Here is a 21924-nt window from a genome sequence, read left to right as displayed (position 1 = left end):
TCGCCTGCCCCGTTCGATCGTATCTCTCCGCAACGACTACCCCCTGCTGGATGCAGCACGAAAAAAAGGTGCATCTCACCTCACATGCTGCACTGGCTGAGTCCCCACGACGACGAGGAACGCACGCCATTCTGCGGAACGCAAATTAAAATACGTACCAGTTGGAAACAAAATGACCGCTAATGACTCGTTGTAAGTCCCTTGACTCGAAACTTATGCTTATGCCGGTTGATGGGTGGTTGTGGTTGTTGTTGTTGCATGCCTGGTAAGCCCTCCCGCTCCTTCTCCGGTTCCGCCGTTGTGATGGACATCATTGATGGGTGTGCCATCAAAACAGTGAAGCGAGATGGATCAACTATGGTCTTAGTTTGTCGAAAAGATTGGAAGTTCAAAGGAAGAAAAAACAGTGACGGCAGATTGCCATTTTTTCTCTTGCTGCTATTGTTGCTGTTGGTGTTGTTGTTGTTGGTGACGTTGATGCAGACGACATCACCATCATCTTCCACTTCCAGCGCAGGAATAGCGCAGACGAAGGCGAAGAGCATTCTCCCAGCCCAAGGCCACAAGAATTTTAATTATAGGATGAACAACTGTATCGCCATTCCAGATGCAAATTTGTACCTCGGTTCGGACGAGGGAAAGTTATGCAAGGGGTTTGTACCGTACGAGATGCCATTTCGGACACAAAAAAAAGTTTCGAAACGTGTCAGATGAAAATATTTTTCGACGCAATTTCGATTACGATTAATTTCTGAACGAAAAGGGTGAAAGTGACGAAATTGAAACATGGTCCGGAAATATGGATCAGCACAGTACGACGCATTGAAGATTGGACAGTTAATTAAACATTGTGATGCCATGACATATAAGAAAATATAGGCGCGCCAAATAGGGTTAATGTTAACGGGCATGTTCGGACACAAGAAAAGTCTTTGTTTCGATATGTTGTAGCATGTAAATTCATACCTGGCAGATGCCTGCTCACGATAAAAGGTGCTTTGTAGAATAGGGTAGGTCGCGAATGAGATGCTACCAATCATTCATTCGTTGTACTGATGACAATGAGCAATTTCCCTGAGAAAGGCAAATCTTAAACGAGTACAGGAGATGGCTCCTGGTATATAGCCAGAATTTTGCTTCGGAAGATACTTACACAATTAATGCATAATTTGATTAGTTCTGATGACTTAAGATGTCCGACCATATAGTGACTCAAAACTAGGGTGACCATATCAGACGAGTAAAAAACCAGGACAGCCGAAAGGGTACTGCTTCCCCCCGTTACCTCTCAATCGACATTGCCTTTTCCGCATGTTTTCGGCAGTTAAAAAGTTCTGGGGTCTGGCAGGCGGAGCTTGGACAGTAAAAAAGTTATGGGAGTCTGGGAGGAAGAGCCCTTCCAGAAAGTCCTTCATCGGAATTCCACAGGGGCAGTTTTTGCTACACCACCATAAGCAAACGTTTCATGCTGAGATGGTCTGTGCAGGACCGGCGAGGTGTTTTAGTACTAAAACACGACATGGACGTAAATCAGAAACATCAGTGATCCCAAGTAGCTTCCCTGCGCTACTTGGATTCTCTCGATTTGAGAGCTGCAAAACCTATCGTTGTTACCAAAAATTTCTCCGTTAATCGATTGTTATATGAAAATTGGCGGATAGCTCGGTATAAATAATATCAGTTTGAGCCCGAGCTTGAAAAAATTGACATCCCTGCGTGAACTTGAAAGAAAGCAAAATTCAATTCATGCCCGTCGCAATGAATGAAATGTTTGGTTCGTTTCCTCTTCATTCGTTCTCCCGACACAGCGCATTCAGGATCCATTCTACCTATGAGAGGGATTATTGAGCAAAAGTGCACCAGATATAAATCATGCAGTTCACTTATGCTCGAAAATGTAGAAGATGCCAGCTTCTGCCTTCAAACTGTCCACATAAAAACAAATAAATGAAGTTTTATTTTTTGTGTTTCGAATTCATCTCGTCAGTGACTAGCACCATCTGGGTGTCTAGCTAGACGATGTATCTAAACTAGTACCCAAACTAGCACTAGTTAGGGCCGATTTCTTCACCCTCGCTTAACTTTTAAACCAGGTTTACCAGTGCATTTAAACCTGGCTTAAGCCTTAAGCGAGGGTGAAGAAATCGGCCCTTAGACACAAAAAAAATCCAAACAGTTCGCACGACACATGTTAACGTTCAAAAGAACTGACTTGTCCCGAGTGATGTCCCGAGAAGCAAATACAGAAGCTCAGGTTTGCTGACGAGAAAGCGAAAACGAACTCTTGTCTTTTGGCTCGGGAGCCAAACGCCTGGCATTATGCAATCTTAAATTCCCACAAGGGAAAATTGTACTGAATCACTTTGTGCATTAAGGGCACAAAACCTAACTTGAATTAAGTTTTATTTTTTGTGTTTCGAATTCATCTCGTCAGTAACTAGCACCGTCTGGGTGTCTAGTTAGACGATGTATCTAAACTAGTACCCAAATTAGCACTAGTTAGACACAAAAAAATCCAAACGGTTCGCACGACACATGTGAACGTTCAAAGCAACTGACTTGTCCCGAGTTATGTCCCGAGAAGCAAATACAGAAGCTCAGGTTTGTTGACGAGAAAGCGAAAACGAACTCTTGTCTTTTGATTTTTATAGGAAATTTGTCAAGGAAACAAAGTCTAGAAGACTGCAAAACGATCTGATGCTTGTGAAAAAAGTTATTAAGCAAAAACCGATTGATGCACTGAAGATTGATGAAAATTTCACTTTTCATAGCATCACTGCTTCTGACGGTCTAATTATAAACAAATTTTTGAACTTTCTCTTATTATGTACAAAAGAAGCCTCAATTTATCCCTCAAAACCTTGCGAAGTGGCCAAATTGTATAGATAAACGATTTAGACACATTAAGAGAAGATTAAAACAAAATTGCGTATAATTAGGTTTTACACCAACCGACATAACCCTACAAAATGAGCCGGATGAACTTCGTTTGACAATTCTCGGTGGTTTGTTTACATGGAAGCTACGTGAGTTCGAATGTAACAGATGAGCACCCGTTGCACTCGCACTCACGCAACTGACAAAGTAAACAAACCACCGAGAATTGTCAAACATGAACTCCATTCATCATGAGTTCATTCGTGTCGTCATCTTGTAGAACTCAATTGGACAACCAACAGCAGTGGTGCTAGAAAAAATGAATATTTTATTAATCGTCAGAGCATCAATCGGTTTCTGCGTAATAACTTTTTTCTCAAGCGTCAGATCGTTTTGTAGTTTTCGAGACTTTGTTTCTTTGTTAAATTTCCTACAAAAGCCACATAACGGTTTATTTTTAGGGAGCAATGGGCGACTCCTGGAGGAATTATTTTGTGAAAGTTAATTTTCCCAAGCAAAATCCCATGTAAACTTTAAACAGTTGGCGCAAAAATATAGTATCAGGGATCAAGCTAAAAATTTGCACAGATGTTTTAGGACCCAAATGGTACCCAAAAAGCTGTTCGGAGCTGGAATCTATTTTTGTCCCACCCTAATGAGTATACGTTGCAGTTATGATTGTGGTCGGTCGTTACTGCGATCTGGAGCATAGTGAAAATCGAAGACTGAATAAATAGAAATATATTAGGCTTATAGTAGAAAAACCAGGACAAATAAAGCATTTTCATCGACTTCCCAGGACACCAGGACAGTCAATGCAAAACCAGGACATGTCCTGGGAAACCAGGACGTATGGTCACCCTACTCAAAACTAAATAAAATTTTGAAAAATTCTAAATGTAAACATTTCCGAAGTAAAACCAGTGTTCCCAGATACAAGATATCGTTTTTATCTCGAGGATTAAAGTATTAAAGCCCACTGTCAAAATTCAATTTGCATGGTAATTGTGGAGAAACTGTTCGTGGTGGTCAAACACAGATCACAGCAATCAAAGAAAGAACAAACATGCACGGTGTCTGGTAGAACAATTTTATTCGAAAAAAATCGACATCGCTAAAACTTCAGCATGTGATAGAAAGGGCTTTTCCCTTTCCTTTGACAGTAAAATTAAAATATTCTGTCGGGAGCTCCAGAACAACTTTTTATTTTGAATTTTTTTGTTTGAAAACATAGGTTTTTCAGTGAAACTGGTTCACATTATTGCCCCTAGGTAGTACTTTAGACATTCAAATATTACCAAAAGTGAGAATCTAATGGACAATTTCATTGTGTACAACTTTGTAGAAAATTACATCGCAATCTAAAATTGCTAGAGAAAGCTATTAAATTTGTATCAAAGTTTCTAGATTCGCACGGGGCCTATTGGTTAAGAAGCATAAAAACATTTTTATTTGTAAAAAAATGGATTGCCTTATTTTAACAATGTGCTCAGAAGAACCTGAATGCTAGCTAAACACAATTCCAGATTCTACCGTTTTATGCGCACCAATGATATTTTAGGATCATGGAGATATAGAGCAGAGTAGATAAAATTTAAACGAAATTAAGACTCTTTTGAAAGATGCTGGGTAATGCAGCAAAATGAAACAGTTTTTTTTCTGTCACAGATATATTTGTTCCTTCTTTTTTTCTTTACTCATTCTGGAGTATGCTTGATGTAATCTTGAATCAATCTTTTTGCTTGTTTGCTTTCAGTCATTTGATTTGATTTCGATTGAGAATCCTCATTAACAGTTTCATGAAGGATAGTAAAATAATTCGATGAGATTTATGTTCAAGTTTGTTAACTTTTGGGAATCGCTGTACATTGAACAAAAATCGTAATAGTAAATGAGAAATAAAGGTTTTGTCTATTGTACGAAGATAGCGATCTCAATATAAAAGTAGATATAAAAAGTATCACCTTTACCCGAAAGACGTGTTGCTGTTACTGTCTTCAGATTCTGAACTGAACTGGCAACTCTGTCTTCTTGATACGTTGTCTTTGCTCTTATCCCATATTATGAGGGAAATCTTTAATAAACAGACTTGTATTACTTTGAGAATCTGAAAAGATATTTTTTCTGCTGAGAATGGGACTTTGTATACATTGAAATTTATCTGAATTTACTGTTCATTTAAACATTTTTTGTAAGTCCTTGTTAATCGACTTCTTAATCCATAGGCCCCGCGCACACCTAAAAACTGATAAAATTTTAATAACTTTCTCGGGTCATTTTATATCGATTTATAGCATTCTACGAAGTTGTAGACAATGAGTTTATTCGTCAGATTCTCACTTTTAGTATTTTTTTGAATGTCTATAGTACCAATTAGTAGCAAAAATGCGAATGAATTTCATTAAAAAACTTAAGTTTTCAATCAAAACACATTAAAATAAAAAGTTGTTCTAGACCCCCCGACAGAATATTTTAATTTTACTTTTAAATGAAAGGGAAAAGTCCATTCTTTCATATCCCAAAGTTTGACAGATGCCGAAAGTTTTTTGAATAAAGTTGTTCTACAAAGACACCGTGACATGTTCTACTTTGTTTACTATCGCCAGCAGTGCTTAATGGGCAACGGTTTATTCGGATTTGGAAATTTGACTGTTGGATTTTGTGCCCTAATCCTTTTTTTAGTCGCATAGTACAAATAATTTAAAATATGTTTTTTTTTATTTTTCCTATTCATTTGCTAGATAGCTACAACAATGTAATGTCAATGTCAATCTGATATGTCGCTAGCAGCTGCAACATTCTTTTTTACCTCGTGGCTATCACTTTATCACATGTCACTAGCATTCTAATTCGTCGACAACCTCGTACCATACCCTATCAATTTCCACCTCGGAACCAACACCGTTCGGATTGTCTCGTTCTCTACCAGGTACTATACACTTAGTCTTGCCAGCTTATAGTCAGCCCGATTCTCGCAGCCTCCCTTTCAAAAGACAATAACGCCTCTTCCACTGCTCAGCAATCAACGCCAATGATGTCGATGTTGTCTGCGAAGTCAAGAAGCATGTAAAATCTCCTGATGATGGTTCCGTTCTTTTGCACATCAGATCTTCGAATCGCGCCTTAGAGAGCTATGTGGGGCAAAGTCGGTATTACCCGTTAGCTTAGTCCTGGTCGAGCCCGACACTCCAGTACACTTCCGTGTAGTAGCTTGGCAACGACTAAGCACGTGTACTGGGTTAGTGCATAAATGCATTCTCCATTGTAAAAAAGAGCTATGTGCAACAATAGATTAGGGAGTGCGTCTCACAGCTTTAATCCATCTAACGTCGCAAACGAATCGGATGTGTCTCCGGCTGTTTTGTGTGTTTTTACCCACCCTGCGTCATACGAGTCAGCTTTATCAGTTTTGTCGGAAAACCATGTTGAAGCATTATCTGCTACAGTTCACTTCGTTTCACTGGATCGCACGCCGCCTTAAAATAGATGATGAGTTCTCAAGTTACATTCCCGGAATCCAGCATTTGTCTTTCTCAAAATCCGCTTTAATATTTGCCTATGAAGGACTCAGCCATCGGGCGTAGTTTGCGAATCAGAGAACGAGAGAGTATCTTGTATGCGGCATCGAGGATCGTCATGCCTCGATAGTTATTACAATCGAATTTGTTGCCGAAGGGGGGATAGGACATATAATCCCATCCATCCAATTCGAAGATATTTCTTCTTCCAATCAGATCAGCCTAAGCAGTGAATTGCTTCCTACAATCCGTCTCTCCCGACTTATACAAGTTCTGCTAAGATTTCGTTCTTCTCAATGACCGAATCGTTTGTCAGCTCTCGAGTAGCTTTTTGCATTTCTTCTAGTCTAGTCCCAATACTTATTCTGTTTGTACCTTCTCTAGTCGTGTGTCCATTCATTAGTTTTATAGCAACTCAAAGTGCTCCTTCGACCTGGTAGTTACTCCTGTACGATCTGTCAACAGATTCCCGCCCTGGTCGTTAACCATGATCGCAGCGTATACCCGATCAGAACGTTATAACGGAAAGCTATCAAGTTTATATCTCATGTTGACATTTATTACTCACTGTGTTATCTTTATGATATCCCGATCAGTAATGCAAGCAAACTTTTATCAAGATTATATCTTCTGGTGATGTCATTGGATTATTAATATGATACTTATGTTCGCATATAACGATGATGTTGCAGTCAGTTATATATTAATGACCGTCTATTTACTAATACACTGAAATCTCTATTTATGCGTTGTTATTCAACTTTTTATAGCGAATTTTCTATTTTTTTTTATTTCCTTATATTTGCGTTGTTTTACATGGATTTTGAAAGTTCCATGGTTTTGAGTATAGACAAGTTTTAGGTTCAAGTGGTCGGAAAACATGTCGTAAGGTGTTTGTTTGATTTACCTGGTTACAAATTGATTAAAAGATGACATTACCTATTTTCGAAGACACTCGTCTGACACACAACTTCGTCTAAAGTCATTACTTATAAAAAGTTTTGGAATCGTGAAGTTATCAAAAAGATGATTTTCCTATAAAACTTATTTCGAAGGATATGCAGGAAGTATCAAGCAGTCCAGAAGAAATAAAGAAACACGAATTGACATCAAAAAGCATTCTTTAAACTATTTTTTATGGTTTAGTCAAATGATTATATAATCATGTTCCCTTTAGTCCATGGTGCATTTTTCGAAAAGGAATCTATCTATATACTAATCTCCATAATTATCGTTATGCATTTTTTGAATCTTTGAATTGATACGTTAACTTGAGTTGAGTTTACTGGAGTATTATATCCTTTCATTCCTCGTATTATAAGTTTGACATTTTACGGTTGACCTGACAAGTGTTTTGAATGCGCATATGTTCTGTTTCCGGCGTTTTCGATGGCGCTTCGTTCCTCTCACCAACAAAAAGAAATCTCTATGCTATATTTCACCCTAAGGAGGAAAATTTTGTAAAAACCAAAATTTCTCACTAGGGTGAAAATTTGTTGGTAAAAACCAGTCTTTGTACAGGAGGGCACAAATCCTTATTTCATACTGTGTTGCGTTTCGGCTTCGCCTCATCAGAAACCGACACTAACTTATTGTCGGAATAGATTAGCGCCGGCTTGACGCAAATCCCTTAAAACTAAAACACACTTTGTGTTTCAATCGAACGACTGATCAAACGTGATGTCCCGTTCGAGCAGAAGTTCTGTTTATGCCGATGAGACACAGTGAAACCGAAACTTGTCTTGGCTTAGCAGGCCTATGCGAAAGCACTATGCTATATTTCACCCTAAGGAGGAAAATTTGGTAAAAACCAAAATTTCTCACTAGGGTGAAAATTGGTTGGTATAACCAGTCTTTGTACAATCCTTATTTTTTATTTTTCTGATTACTGTTCATACCAAAGACGAATGTCAAGGCCACTCCCTTTTTTGCATATTACTCACTTTTACTTTTCACCGAACTAAATAGGTATTTTCTAATTTCCTTTTTTATTTCGACTATGTTAGTCACATTTTCTTTTTTTACATTTTAACGACATTCAATTAGATAGAGAATGCTGGGTAGGGAAAGTTATGAAACTTAGAGCCATAGTACTCAAGTGAGAGCTAGTATGTGAAGTAAACAGATCGGAAAACTAGCAGTGGCAGGGTCATTAGAACAGGCTTAATATCGTACGGGCTTAATCTTTGTCTTCTGTTAATGAGGGTCGAGCTTAGGCAGAATAACTACGAATCACCCGAGTTCACTAACAGATATAGACGTATCTATCTTTACCGTGACAACCGACAAAAATTAAGCCACGCAAGATCACCACTGAAAACTTGTCGACGATTAGCATCAATCTTAATGATGATTGCTGCTGTTCATCTCTGTTTGCCTTACGAATGCCGGGATAGATTTTTATTAGACTATTGTCACTGTGCTTACAGTCGTAGCGGGTTTGCTACATTGTGTAAGTTAATGGCTGTGTCTACAGCGGCTACCCACCGCTGCCGATGGATTCCCATCAGTTTCTTTTTCTTTTTCCTTTTTTATTTCGACTATGTTAGTCACATTTTCTTATTTTCTAAATTTTGTGTGAATACCTACCTTATTTCGCTAAAAGTATAGAAAACTCTAAAATGAGTAACAAGCAGAATAAAAGTAGTTTAGGTATCACACGATTATTCTAATTTTCACTAGTCAGAGTAACAATGACTATTGTTCCCAGTATTATATGAAACAAGTTGGAATATGGAATGGACCGAAATCAAAGTCGCAGGAACAGAAATCAAAATCGGACAGGAGCTTTTCGATTATGTCCTATAGAATAAAAACCGTAAAAAGTATATCCGGTTCTTACAAAGGACTTTTCTTTATCCAACTTTTAATCTTGAATGTAACGTTGTACGGAATTTCCTGAGAGCAAATTATACTGGAGATTCATACTTGCCGACTTTTTCGGGTGAGAATATTCTCATGCTCAAGGATCTCTGTCCGATTTTTACGCTTGATGTTTATATTCGATTTTTACATGCTAAGATATCTGGAGTGGGTTCTACAAATTATATTTTATCCTTGCGACTTTTATTTTCGGTCTCTCAAATGTAAATGCAAGATTCTTTAATCCTCCGGAAGTCGCGCTTATGGCCCACTGAACGAGCAGCCGCTGGTGCCCTAAGACGACTAATCATCATAACAAAGTAAAACAGTCTGTAATAATTTTGTTATTTCTTCGTGATCGGGATCCACGATTCTTACACCGATATTAGTTTCTTTTCGGCTCCCCTCAGCTCACTATATCGTTCCCTTTGGGAACTTCAGTCACGGTTTCCGCCATGTCATTACTAAATCGTTTCTTTATGAACAATACTCATAAGAGCAGACTCATGCTGTTAGTCATAGACTTAAGAACATTAGCACAAAATCAAAACATTCTGGACATTCTAGTGAACTATTTTCACGAAGCTCGGAATTTTATTCATGAATCCATTCCATCCTCGTGAACTAATTCATGATTCCTAATATATTAGTCACCAGTCCAATATCTGTGCTCGTGAAATAGTTAACAAAATCATGAAATGTTGTCAATGTATGCGTGAACTGGTTCATGATACGTGGAATAGTTCACGAAATCATACAATATTATTCATATAATCTTGAAATGATTCTATTTTGCATGCTAGTGATATTAATAGATATCTTATTAATATCACTAGCATGTAAAATCATTTTCACTTTCATGTAACATGGTAATGAAATTTTGAAGTGAACTATTGGAGTAGTATTCGTGGAATCCGTGGAATTCAGAGTAAAAAGAAACAATAATAATCAAAAAGTAACAGATCGCGATAAGGCGAAGAGAGGTCACGAATACCATGTTAAAGTTGTTGATATGAACAGTCACATTACTCCACGTGTCAAAGTCGAAAGTAAGCTCTAGAATAAAGTATCACGATAACGTGAACTAAAATTACAAAAACCGTGACTAAGAACCTAAAATCATGAACACAAAACACAACGAGTGACAAAAATATCAAAAATCGCGTTCAAGATCCTGAAGTCATGAACATAAATAAACGTAAATCTCTACTCGTGACTAAAATATCACGACAAGGTGAAGCGAAATTATGAAAATAATGACAAAGTTTCTGAAATCACATTACACGTGATTAAAATATCAAAAATCGTGACTAAGATCTTGAAATCATGAACATGAATCACTCCACTCATTACAAAAAATATTACGATAACGTGAATAGAAAATAATAAAATAGCACAGTAACGTGATGGGAAATCACAAAAATCACGAAAAATCTCCTGAAATCACGAACATCATTTGACTGTCGGTTGTGTATTCCAAATCATGAACAAGAATCGGAACAAAACCTAAACATGTCCAGGGAACAACAACAGTAACGTGTCCATTGGAAAAAAGACAGAGAAAGAATGACCGGAACGGTGAGAGAATGAAGAAACGGTAAAAATTCACCTTTTTATTGGAAACACCGAGAAAAGATAGACCTTTTATTCAAAACGTCATATCTACAATGAGTGACTCTCTTTTTTTTTATCCCTTTATGGGCAGCTAGGGCCGAGGGTGGTGGCTAGCGGGTTTCATACATCCTTGACCTGACGGACAAAGCTATGGTGCCTTGAACACAGGCAACGCAGATCCAAGGCCATCATTGAAATGATAAGTTCTGCGTTTGAGATGTACTTCCCCCGGTTGCCAGACGAATACCTGTAATTATTACTTGTTGCTTTGTATGTATGAATCTAATGTTCAGTCCTGGGTGGTGTATGCGTGGAAGGTGTGGTTTTTAGCGTTCGAGTCCAGGAGGGCATATCTGTCTGGGTTAGCGTGGGCGTTTACTAATTGTGTAATAGTGTGATCGCTAAAGGCTCGAGCATATGAATGCCAGCGTGTCTCCAACTTTGCGTGCATAAATCCGGTTTTAGATCCGTGTTGCCATTCACACATTCACGTATATTCTCGAACGATCGCGCGCGGACTGTGAATCTAATAATTAATTTTCAGTGTATGGTAGAGAAACGTGTTGTCTAGTGAATATGAGCATCATTCCCGATCGGTCCAACTGAAGGCATGAGTCTAGGCTGATCGAGAGTAGAGAATTCCGAACGTAGCCGGTCTATGATCGCGCGAGTGGTGGGTTAATGCTTGAGACCGCGGTTGTAAAGTTATAGGTGCTGAAAAGTTCACTTAAGTAAAGGGGTGTTGGCGAAATTGCGAGCATAGGTGTGTGTGGATGATTGAAATTGTAATGTAAGTTCGCGTTTTTGACCAGGTTTGTGTTATCGCGAAAGTTAGGGGCGTTTGCACGTTTTGGATGTGAATGTATATGGGAGAATATGCAATTGCCTGTGCTAGTGAGTATCAGTATGAACCCAACTCAAGATACAGTAATAAAAGGAAAAATCACATGCCGAATGTTTCTTTTTTATAGGTCACTAACCGTGCATTGAAGAATGCTCAAAAACTCTGAACTAGGCCCCGTCAAGTCCAGTCTGTCCGTCTCGTCCTGTCGTGTCTGGGGTTTCCAGGTTACATGCATTCACCAGATGAGACTAGCTTATGTCAGTTTACTTGTGCACTGGTTTCGTAGAATCGAGGCGATCATCGAAATGATAGATCCTACGAGTGAATGCACTTGGCCCAGTCACCTGTCAAGCATTTGTGTATTTGTGTGTGTTGATATATGTGTAGAGCCTGTAAATCATATTTTAATACGAATATTTTATACTTCAAAACAAGAAATGTGTAATATACTACTTGCAGTTTGTTGATCGTTCCTACTTATCTGATACCATCGAGTATGAGAATACATATCCATTGTTCTAAAACCTGGCGACGTCCGATGGCAGAGAAGAATCATTGTTGGCAGCAATGTTGCTCTTCTTGGATGTATGAGCTCAAAAAGGTCATCACAAGAAAATAACGCATGAGACCGAAAATAAATAAAAAAAATAAAATAAGGAGAAGAGTTAGTATTGTTATTGAGTATTAATAATATGCCGATTTTTTTCGAGAGTTGTCCTACTGGAACTGTAGAGCTAATTGATTTAATTAAGGCATGGACCTAGACTTCTGGAATCGGGGATAGAGACTTCCGGACGCAAACGATTCATGAATGCGCGAGTGCGGGGGACTGTAGGTTCACGCTTGAGACTGCGTTTGAGTGATTACAAGTGCCGAGACGTTCATATTATCACCGGGATGTTATAATGTCTGGAAGAGCGCGAGTATAGGTTGCGTGGATGGTCGCGAAGGGCTCAAGCATTTTGATATTTTTTTTTGTCGCGTGTATGTGACTTTGCATTCGATTTTTATGTAGTTTCGCGGGAACACGGGCATTTGGAGGTTCACTCTCGAGACCGGGATTGTTAATTTATAAGTGCTAAACCATTCACTTAGTCACCAGGGTGTTATACTTTTTACGAGATCGTGGGTGTAGTCGTGCGTGGATGATCGAGAAGGACTCGAGCGTTTGTATGTGGACGTTTTTGTCGCGTGTGCTAGTATGTAACTTCGCGTGGACACATTATTTTTATAAGCGTGTGGCCATTCACATGTTCGCGTATTCTTCAACGATCGCACATGGACGTCTTGTCTAGTTTTTATTTCTATTGGTCCAACTAAAGGCATGAATTTGGGCTGCTATGATCAAGGGCGGAGACTTCCGGACGTGACCGATTCATGATTGCGCGAGCTTAGGTTCTTAGGTTCCAACGTTCACCTAATCAATCGGGGTGTTTGAATATTGGCGAGATCGCGGGCGTTCGTATTTGTGACCAGGTTTGTGTTATCGCGTAGACCACGTTTGTACGTTTGGAATGAGGTGCCCTAAACCCACATTGTATATTATTTGACCATGGCAGTGGATAATAAAGGTCGCCAAGTTAAGTACTAAAATTGATCACAATGTAGCTTAACTAAAAAGAAAATAATCGTATCCCAAGTTTATGTGATATAATCACTGTAATACTGCTTTGGTGGAAAAGCCCCCGGACCACATCAAGGTACAGTATCATGCCGAGGGATCTACAATGAGTGACTCTCTTTGTTTACTTTCTCTTCTGTTAATAACTGTGTCGCTTTAATATTTATCCCTCAACTCTTTGCATAATATGCTAGTCAAAACCACCGTCTTTCGATCTGTACTGCAAAATAAGTGAAAAATGCTATAGTGACGCCGTACAAATCGAAAGAGAAAGTAAACAAAGAGAATCACTCATTGCAGATATGTTTTTTTGAAAAAATGCTCAAGATATGTTCTCAAGCAGGAATCGAAACTGCGATCTCCCTGTCTCTAGTTGGGTGCGTTAACCGCTCCGCCATCGAGGAACTGTAATGATGTCATCACATATTCCCAATAGTATCGTGATCACCGCTGCAGCCTCCAATTCCTCCCAATTGACCTATCGACCCCCAATGTCTCCTACAAGCAAATCGTAACCTCTCCCTCTCATCGATCGGGCCAAATCTCTTTTGTTATTTATTTTTAGGTCCAGTGGACTGCGCTCAAGGCTTGAGATATTTATTATCACTGTTTGCCCCCTACCTACTCAGTCGCCGGAGTGGTTAACGCACCCAACTAAAGACTGGGAGATCGCAGGTTCGATTCCTGCTTGAAAACATCTTTTCTCGGTGTTTCCAATAAAAAGGTGAATTTTCACCGTTTCTTCAGTCTCGCCGTTCCGGTCATTCTTTCTCTGTCTGATTTCCAGTGGACACGTTCATAAAAATCCTTAAGAAAGGAAAAAAACAAAGACTCACGTGAAAACAAGGAATATATAACAACAGTAAGCCAACCAAACATTCGAATGTAACGCCATGTATATAATAGTTTTTTAAAAAAAACACAAATAGTTTCATGAATACGAGGTTTGTAATGCATAGTTTCAGTAGCCTGGTCACGGTTTTCGGAAATCGATCAGTCCACGAAACCGAAACCGTGATCTTTTGTTCATGAATTTATGAACGTATTTGCTTCCGTGTGTCTTCCCAGCATAGCGGTCTTGTTGTACAGTCCTGAAGTAAAAGCTTTGTCGCATTCAAATAGACAGCTACAAATGATGGTATACACAATGTATTAATTAATTAATTATTATTAATGTATTACACACACATGGATCCGCATTAAAAACCGCACAGCTTGGAAAATTTGCGTATAAAAGTCACAAAAAAATCCACATAAAGTCGTATAAAAAGATTTCAGTGTGTATCACAACATCGTTTCTAGCAGATGTTTTGAAAACCGATATTTTACCTCAAAAGTCTTGGACCCACCCCCCCCCCCCCCCCGATTTTTTTTTCAACCCTCTTGCTGGGGGTCCGATATGGATGATAGAACTCGACTAGACGCTGCACTGCCACTAGTCTCGTCACTTCCCACCTTAGGAGATGGTAGTACCGACGCACAGTGGCGGCTCTTCAAACAAAAGTCGGACAAAACCTCAAATGTTACCTAATTTGACTGAAAATCACAATTTAAGCTAATTTTGGGGTGCTGAGCTCATTTTTGATGTCAAAAGTCGTAAAATAATAAATGCATTTTTCCATACAGTGTCATTAAACCTTTCTTATAACTATGATCTCGTTTTCATGATAGATTTTCCGTTACTGTTCGCCAATGTCAACAGTATCATAAAAAATGAAGAACACTACTTAAAAACCATTGTTGAATGTGTTGGTTTACTGTAGATTGTCTAACTATTTTACACAAAACACCATGTGTCTCCATATCAGCAACAAAGCTTCAAAATCTCCTTAAACCTTTTTGCGCACCTCGGCGCAGAACGAGACCATGATATTCGAAAAGTAGAGGTAATTTCACATAGAATGTATACTATGTGACCGTTCCGAAATGATTCCGAAATTTGTACAGAATACATTAGTGAACAAAGTATTTTTGATCTGACCACCTTAAACCTATTTAAACTAAATAGTCATAGTTCCAAGCAAATTTACCAAATGTATTTTACTCACTAACCAAGTTCTTTAGTTCCTCTACACAATGAAACTAGTTGTGCTAAAATCGGACCAAAATCAAAAGAGCAACATGCATTTGAAGTGAACAGAGCAATGGTGGTTTCGGAAATGAAAATCATTAAAAAATCCGGACTTTGGTACGTTTAAACTCGTGTTAAAAATCGTGTTCTTATCCAATGATCATAAAATTTCGAATGTACATCATTCAATACATGAGAAATTTAGGAAAAATATAAAATATCAATATTTCAAAAATAAATTTTTGAGGTTTTGGCCAGCCTCCGGCCACTGTGCGACGTCCTGGTCAGGCGGGAGGAGTCTTACAGAGTGTCATCGGAAATGGAAGCTATTGGGTACAATTCTCGATTCTATCAAGTATTTTCCAGGAATGATTGATGGACCCTGGTTGTTGGCGAAATATTCGAAAGGTATCTGGTTACGTTCTTTTGAAGGAAAAGCTTTATCTGCAAATTAATCCAGTCCGTTTTTTGTCTCACGACAAAACCGTTAGTCTATATATTAATTATCTTCTAGATAAATCGTTCAGCTCAAACTTTTGTAGGGGTATGATGTGAGACCATCATAAGCATCATAAAAAAATTCGTGGCGTTTTGGGATGTTGAGAAAATTTACTACAAACACAACATTATTGGTTCTGTACCTGTCTAAAATGATCTGGTTGCTGCACTGACCATAACAGTGGCCTTCGTCATGCCAAAACAAAACCAAAGTTGTTTTCGGAGGGATTTGACGTTGTAGATTTGTCCGTTACAATTCCTGAATACGATGAAAAGTTGATTCATTTTGCTACACTCGCAGATGGCATGCCAGATAAAGATTTTTTGACCCATTTTAAAAGATTGTTCTTCTAATTTCTGCACAGCTTCCGGCATCTGAAATCTTGTTTGTGACTAGTAGCGACCTTTAACTTTATAACTACGAAGAGAAACAATGGGGTAAGGTGGGTTTTTTTTCTTCAAACATATGAAATATGGAAAAATTATATATAGTACACAAAAAGTCAAATTTGCCAAGAGGCAAATTTAGCCGAAAGGTTAGATTAGCTGACAGATTTGATAAAAAGGTCAATTTAGCCGAAGGGTAATTTAAGCCGAAATATCTATTTTGCCCAACAGGATAATTTGGCCGAGAGGTCAATTTAGCCGATAATTCAATTTAGCCGAAAGGTCAATTTAGCTTAAAGGTCAATTAAGTGGAGAGTTCAATTTAACCGAAACGTCAATACAGCTGAAAGGTCAATTTAGTAGTAAGGTCAATTTGGCGGAAAAGTCCATTTAGTCGAAAGGTCAATTTAGTCGAGCTGTCAATTTAACCGAAAGATCAATTAGCCGAAAGTTCAATTTAACCAAAACATCAATTTGACAGAAAGGTCAATTTTGCCGAAAGGTCAATTTATCCGAATGGCCATTTTAACCGAAATGTCCATTTAGACGAAATGTTCATTTAGTCAAAAATTCAATTTAACCGAAAGTGCAATTTAGCTGAAAGGTCACTTTAGCTTAAGTCCATGGTTGCTAGTTCACTTGAGAATTTTTGAGTAATATAAAGAAATATATAAATATTTTGTTTTCGCATTCAAATATAATATTTTGGGGTTCGGTATAAATTTCTATTTCTGTATAAGAATATATACAAAAAAAATGCATACAAAATTATTTCTGTATAAGAATGTATACAAAATTTCGATGACTTTGACGTCACTGTCTAGCGACAGATTTTGTTATTTTTAATTGAATCCTGTCAAAACCTAACCTAGGAAAATTATTTTTGTGTTTCCTATTCTACTCGTCAGTAACTGACACCAACTTGAGCTACTTATAAGTATAGATTTTTGGTTGATGTTAGGTTCATAAGTTGAAATCTCGACAAACATATGATTACGGCCTAAAAGCCAACTGCCAAAATCCACCTTGAATGGAAATTCCGGACAAACCGTTACACGCCAATCACAGGTGTTGGTAGTAAACGAAAGAGAAAAATTTTCTCTTTCATAAACTGTTGTGAACTGTGTTCGACTAGTAACGGTTTGTCTGGAATTTCCATTCAAAGTGGATTTTGACAGTTGGCTTTTAGGCCGTAATCATATGAGCGACCGAAAATAAAAGTCGCAAGGACAGTACATGCTTCGTAAAACCCGTTTCAAATATATTAGAATATAAAAACTGGATATAAACTTCAAGCATAAAAATCGGACTGGGACATTTCTTTGTAAGAGTCGGATAAAAAAACCTTCAGTAAAAGAACCGGAAAGAAATATATCCGATTCTTACAAAGTAGCTTTTTTTAGCCGACTTTTAATCTTGAACATCAAGATATACGGATGCTCCTACGAGCGAATTATTTATTTTAAAACGATTTTTATACTGGAGGTTCATCCTTGCCGAGTTTTATGGGTGAAAACTTTTTAAGCGATTCTCATGCTGAAGAATTTCTGTCCGATTTTTATGCTTGAAGTTTATTTCCGATTTTTATATTTTAATATGTTTGAAACGGGTTTTGCGAAGCATGTTCTATCCTTGCGACTTTTATTTTCGGTCGCTCATATGTTTGTCGAGAAATGATTACAATTATATATTTATTTCAAAAATACGCTCAAATATATGTCTTAAAGTTAGTGAAGCTGTTATTGTTAAATATTGAGGATTCTCTGAACCACAAAAAACTGTTGGCATTACCAAACAAATTTGTTTTAAAAATCGTCTTTTGCTTTCTATAATCCTACCAAAGGAGTAAAGGGGGATGAGTTGTCCAGCAAGTTTGTGTTCACCGTAGCAATTAGTACATTTCATAACCTGATAGGAATGCGGCAATAACCGTTCCACTCACCACTAGATGTCACCATATTTCATGCATCATGACATATTCGATCAACTTTGTATGTTAAGCCGGAAAAAGTGACCTTAATGCGAATGATTTACATAATACTCCCGCTCTCTGATAGTGCATTTCTGCATCGTCTTCCCTACTGCGAAATCGGTCGATGGAGCGGCAAAACGCAATCGTGCGGCTAGGTGTCATTTTACTTATTGTAAGTGCTTTCCTTCTAATCACGCAATATCTTCCCGTTCCCTCGCACCCACAAACAGGTCCATCTGTACTTCTCGGCCATCCCAGAGGACAAGGTTCCGTACGTAAACAGTATCGGCGAGCGGCACCGGGTCCGCCAGTTGCTCCAGCAGCTTCCTCCCCACGATAATGAGGTAAGTACACAGCGATCCGATCCGGCAGCGAACGCAAAGCAATCAATGCTAGGCTAGCCTGATGTGGTCACTGTCGACCACTTGTGAAAAATTAAACGGTTAGGAAAAAATAAAAATATAATTTATTCAGTTTCGCTTGTTGCTTCACTCCACACACACACTCCACCCCACAAGTGCTGAGGTGGAAGCCTCCGTTAAGTAAAGCCTGACTCGGTTGGTTGGAGAAAACATCCAACCAGCGCAAACAAACAAACAACGCGTGGAGAAGTAAATATTTTCTGATCGGTTTTTGTTTTTTTTGTTCGCCATTCGAACGATTTCGAACAAACACACTTTTCCAGGTGCGATACTGTCATTCACTGACCGATGAAGAGCGTAAAGAGCTGAAACTTTTCTCCGCACAGCGGAAGCGAGAAGCCCTCGGTCGAGGAACCGTGAAACAGCTTGCTACGAATCAGATTTGCGATGGGGTAAGTTTTATCGGTTATGTCATCGTGACTTGCTTGGTTCAAAATATGACTCGGCGACGTGTCTCATTTGAATTTCTTTTCCAATCACAGTGTGGCGAATGCATTTCCTCCGGTGACATGGGAGTTTACGCGTCTCGGTTCGATCCAGGCACCTGCTGGCACCCGGCTTGCTTCTTTTGCTCCGTCTGCAAGGAACTGTTGGTCGATCTGATTTACTTCCATCGGGAGGCTCGGCTGTACTGCGGAAGGCATCACGCGGAGACGCTGAAACCCAGGTGCTCCGCTTGCGATGAGGTAACAATATCGAAATTAGACAATTCGTTACACACGATTTGAACCGTGATTGATGTTACATTCCGTTTTCACAGATTATACTGGCCGATGAGTGTACGGAGGCGGAAGGTCGGGCGTGGCATATCAAGCACTTTGCCTGTTTTGAGTGTGACAAGCAGCTCGGTGGTCAACGGTATCTCCCGGTCGAAGATTTTTCGATGACCAAAAAAACTAATTGTCTATCCCTTTCCAGATACATAATGCGCGATGGGAAACCATACTGTCTGCACTGTTTCGACGCCATGTTTGCCGAATACTGTGATTACTGTAGCGAGCCGATCGGTGTTGATCAGGGTCAAATGAGCCACGATGGTCAGCATTGGCACGCGACGGACAGTTGCTTTGCCTGCAGTACCTGTCGATGTTCACTGCTCGGTCGACCATTCTTACCTCGCAGGGGAGAGATTTATTGCTCTATAGCATGTAGTAAAGGTGAACCACCCACGCCTTCCGACGGCTCAGTGCCAACCGTTCTTCCCACACGAAGTCGGCTGCGGGGAAGTCAACGGCCGTCGGACGACGACTCCGAATATCAACCGCATTTGCCAAAGTCACCCGAACCGTTGCAGAGTCCAATCAGCGAACGAAGTACTCCGCACTCCAGTCCTGCCAAACACTCGCATACGGAAATTTCCACCAACATTTCAAGCTCGGTTCCAGCAACCAGCGAGCTAAATGAACACAATTTCTCCGTTTCGGCGGACAACGACGTACAAACATACACCGGAAGTGGGGCTACTTCGCCCGTGTCCTCCCGAACGAACCCTTACACCGAACCAAGTGACCTCGTAGACCACCACCAGCAGCAGCATGATTCTTTGCCACCATTGAGTTCCAGCCATCGAAGGATCCCTCAATGTTCACCGGAACTCACCCGATTACTACACAAAGATCGAAGTCGGCAACCATTGGATCTGACGGATCTTAGCTTAAGCTTAGACAACTGGCAAGCCGATCAGCTTTCCATCGCACCCAGTATAGCGAAGACAAACCCGGCTCTGACCTCATCGATGCCGGAATTAACCCAGCAGCTGCAGCAACAGCAATACCACAACCAGCAGCAGCAACAGGAACAGCAACATCAACAACAATCTTCGTATCATCCGTATCATTCGCAGCCAGCTTACGACGATATTAGCCCGTTGGACAAATCAAGTGCAATAGACCCGGATGATGCTATCCAGAATGCGTCCGATGCGTCACACTCCATCGTGGAGCTGCCAACCCCGCCGCCAATAGGTGAGTTTAACGTTAATGTTTGGTATTTTCGATTTTGAGTTGTCTTGCTATAATTTGGAAATGAATTAACATCACGAAATATCTTTGCTGTCACGTCACGTGATCCATGAAGCAAAAATTGGCTGAAAATTCTTGGATTTAGAGATTTGATTCTTAGAAATATTTATTGGAATTGACAAACTGCTTTTATTTATTAAAGGACTTTAGAGAGGTCCCAAAAAAATCATTGCTTCATTTTTTTAAATCTGGTCGAGATAGAACAATACAATTCTTAGAGCAATTAATTCTCCGACAGTTTGCTGGGTGTTTGCAGCTGAAGTTCACTCTGATCTTTCCATAACGGCATTACAGGTGTCAGGTTAACAACTAAATAAAGGCTTCCGATAATACTTCGTATTCTCCTTCCGGCTATGTCAAACGATCTAGTGCGATCGTATATAAAATAGGATTCAGACCAACCTTGACGGCGAAGGTTATGTTTTTGACATGCACTCCTTTTGTCATCAATTCAATAACCCCAGGGTTCTGTGTCACTCCGAGATTTTCTCGTGCCATTGCGGACACATTTCGGATCGTTGTCACATTCAAATCTATATTTTTCATGAAACAATCTTTATGACAAGTTATGCAATTTGCGTTTCGACTTCGTCTCATCAGAATCCGACACTAGCGGACAATTGACGCTAGCTCGAAAAACTAAAACACTATTGAATCAATTAAACAAATTTTGTGTTTCTGAGCAAACCCCTATTTTTATTCAGTTCGTTTATTTAATAGGCACAACTGCGTTAGCTTTCTGAATAAACTGATAATATTTCTCCTTAGTGGAGAAAAAAATTGGCAAAAACTATTTTTTTCTCCATTTAGGAGAAAATGGTTTAAAACTATCTTTGCGCATGAAGAGCACAGAAGTATAACTAAATTAATTATAGAATTTGCGTTTCAACTTCGTCACATCAGAAACCGACACTAACTTAATGACAGAACTAAGCTAGCGCTGATTTAACGTTAACTTAAAAAACGGCGCTAGCTTTGTCATGTAACGAAGTTAGTATCGGATTATGATGAGGCGAAGTCAAAACGTAAATTCCAATCCTAATTTAGCTGTAGGTTTTGCACTCTTCACGCGCAAGGATGGTTTTCAACAATTTTTCCCTTAATGGAGAAAAAATTGTTTTTACCAAACTTACCATCATCCATAGATGTCATTTACAATTAACAATCCTCTATTAGTTGAATTTCTGGTGAAAGCAGCGAAAGACCATCGTTAATCC

The 21924-nt window shown here is 39.2% G+C and overlaps 1 protein-coding gene across 3 annotated transcripts in view; it reads left to right on the top strand.

Annotated features, from left to right (window-relative positions):
* Positions 1 to 21924, top strand: part of LOC131687126 (protein prickle-like) — a 127175-nt gene that overhangs the window by 90821 nt on the left and 14430 nt on the right. For all 3 annotated transcript variants that reach the window (XM_058971177.1, XM_058971176.1, XM_058971174.1), the window contains exons 4-8: positions 18495 to 18608; positions 18950 to 19078; positions 19169 to 19372; positions 19447 to 19544; positions 19605 to 20650. In XM_058971177.1, the coding sequence (XP_058827160.1) occupies positions 18495 to 18608; positions 18950 to 19078; positions 19169 to 19372; positions 19447 to 19544; positions 19605 to 20650 (1591 nt within the window). The remainder of the gene's footprint in view (positions 1 to 18494; positions 18609 to 18949; positions 19079 to 19168; positions 19373 to 19446; positions 19545 to 19604; positions 20651 to 21924) is intronic.

This window comes from Topomyia yanbarensis, chromosome 3, assembly GCF_030247195.1.
Source record: "Topomyia yanbarensis strain Yona2022 chromosome 3, ASM3024719v1, whole genome shotgun sequence".
In the NCBI taxonomy this organism is placed as follows: Eukaryota; Metazoa; Arthropoda; class Insecta; order Diptera; family Culicidae; genus Topomyia; species Topomyia yanbarensis.
Note: the sequence above shows the minus strand (reverse complement) of the source record. Positions and strands in the feature narration are given on the sequence as shown.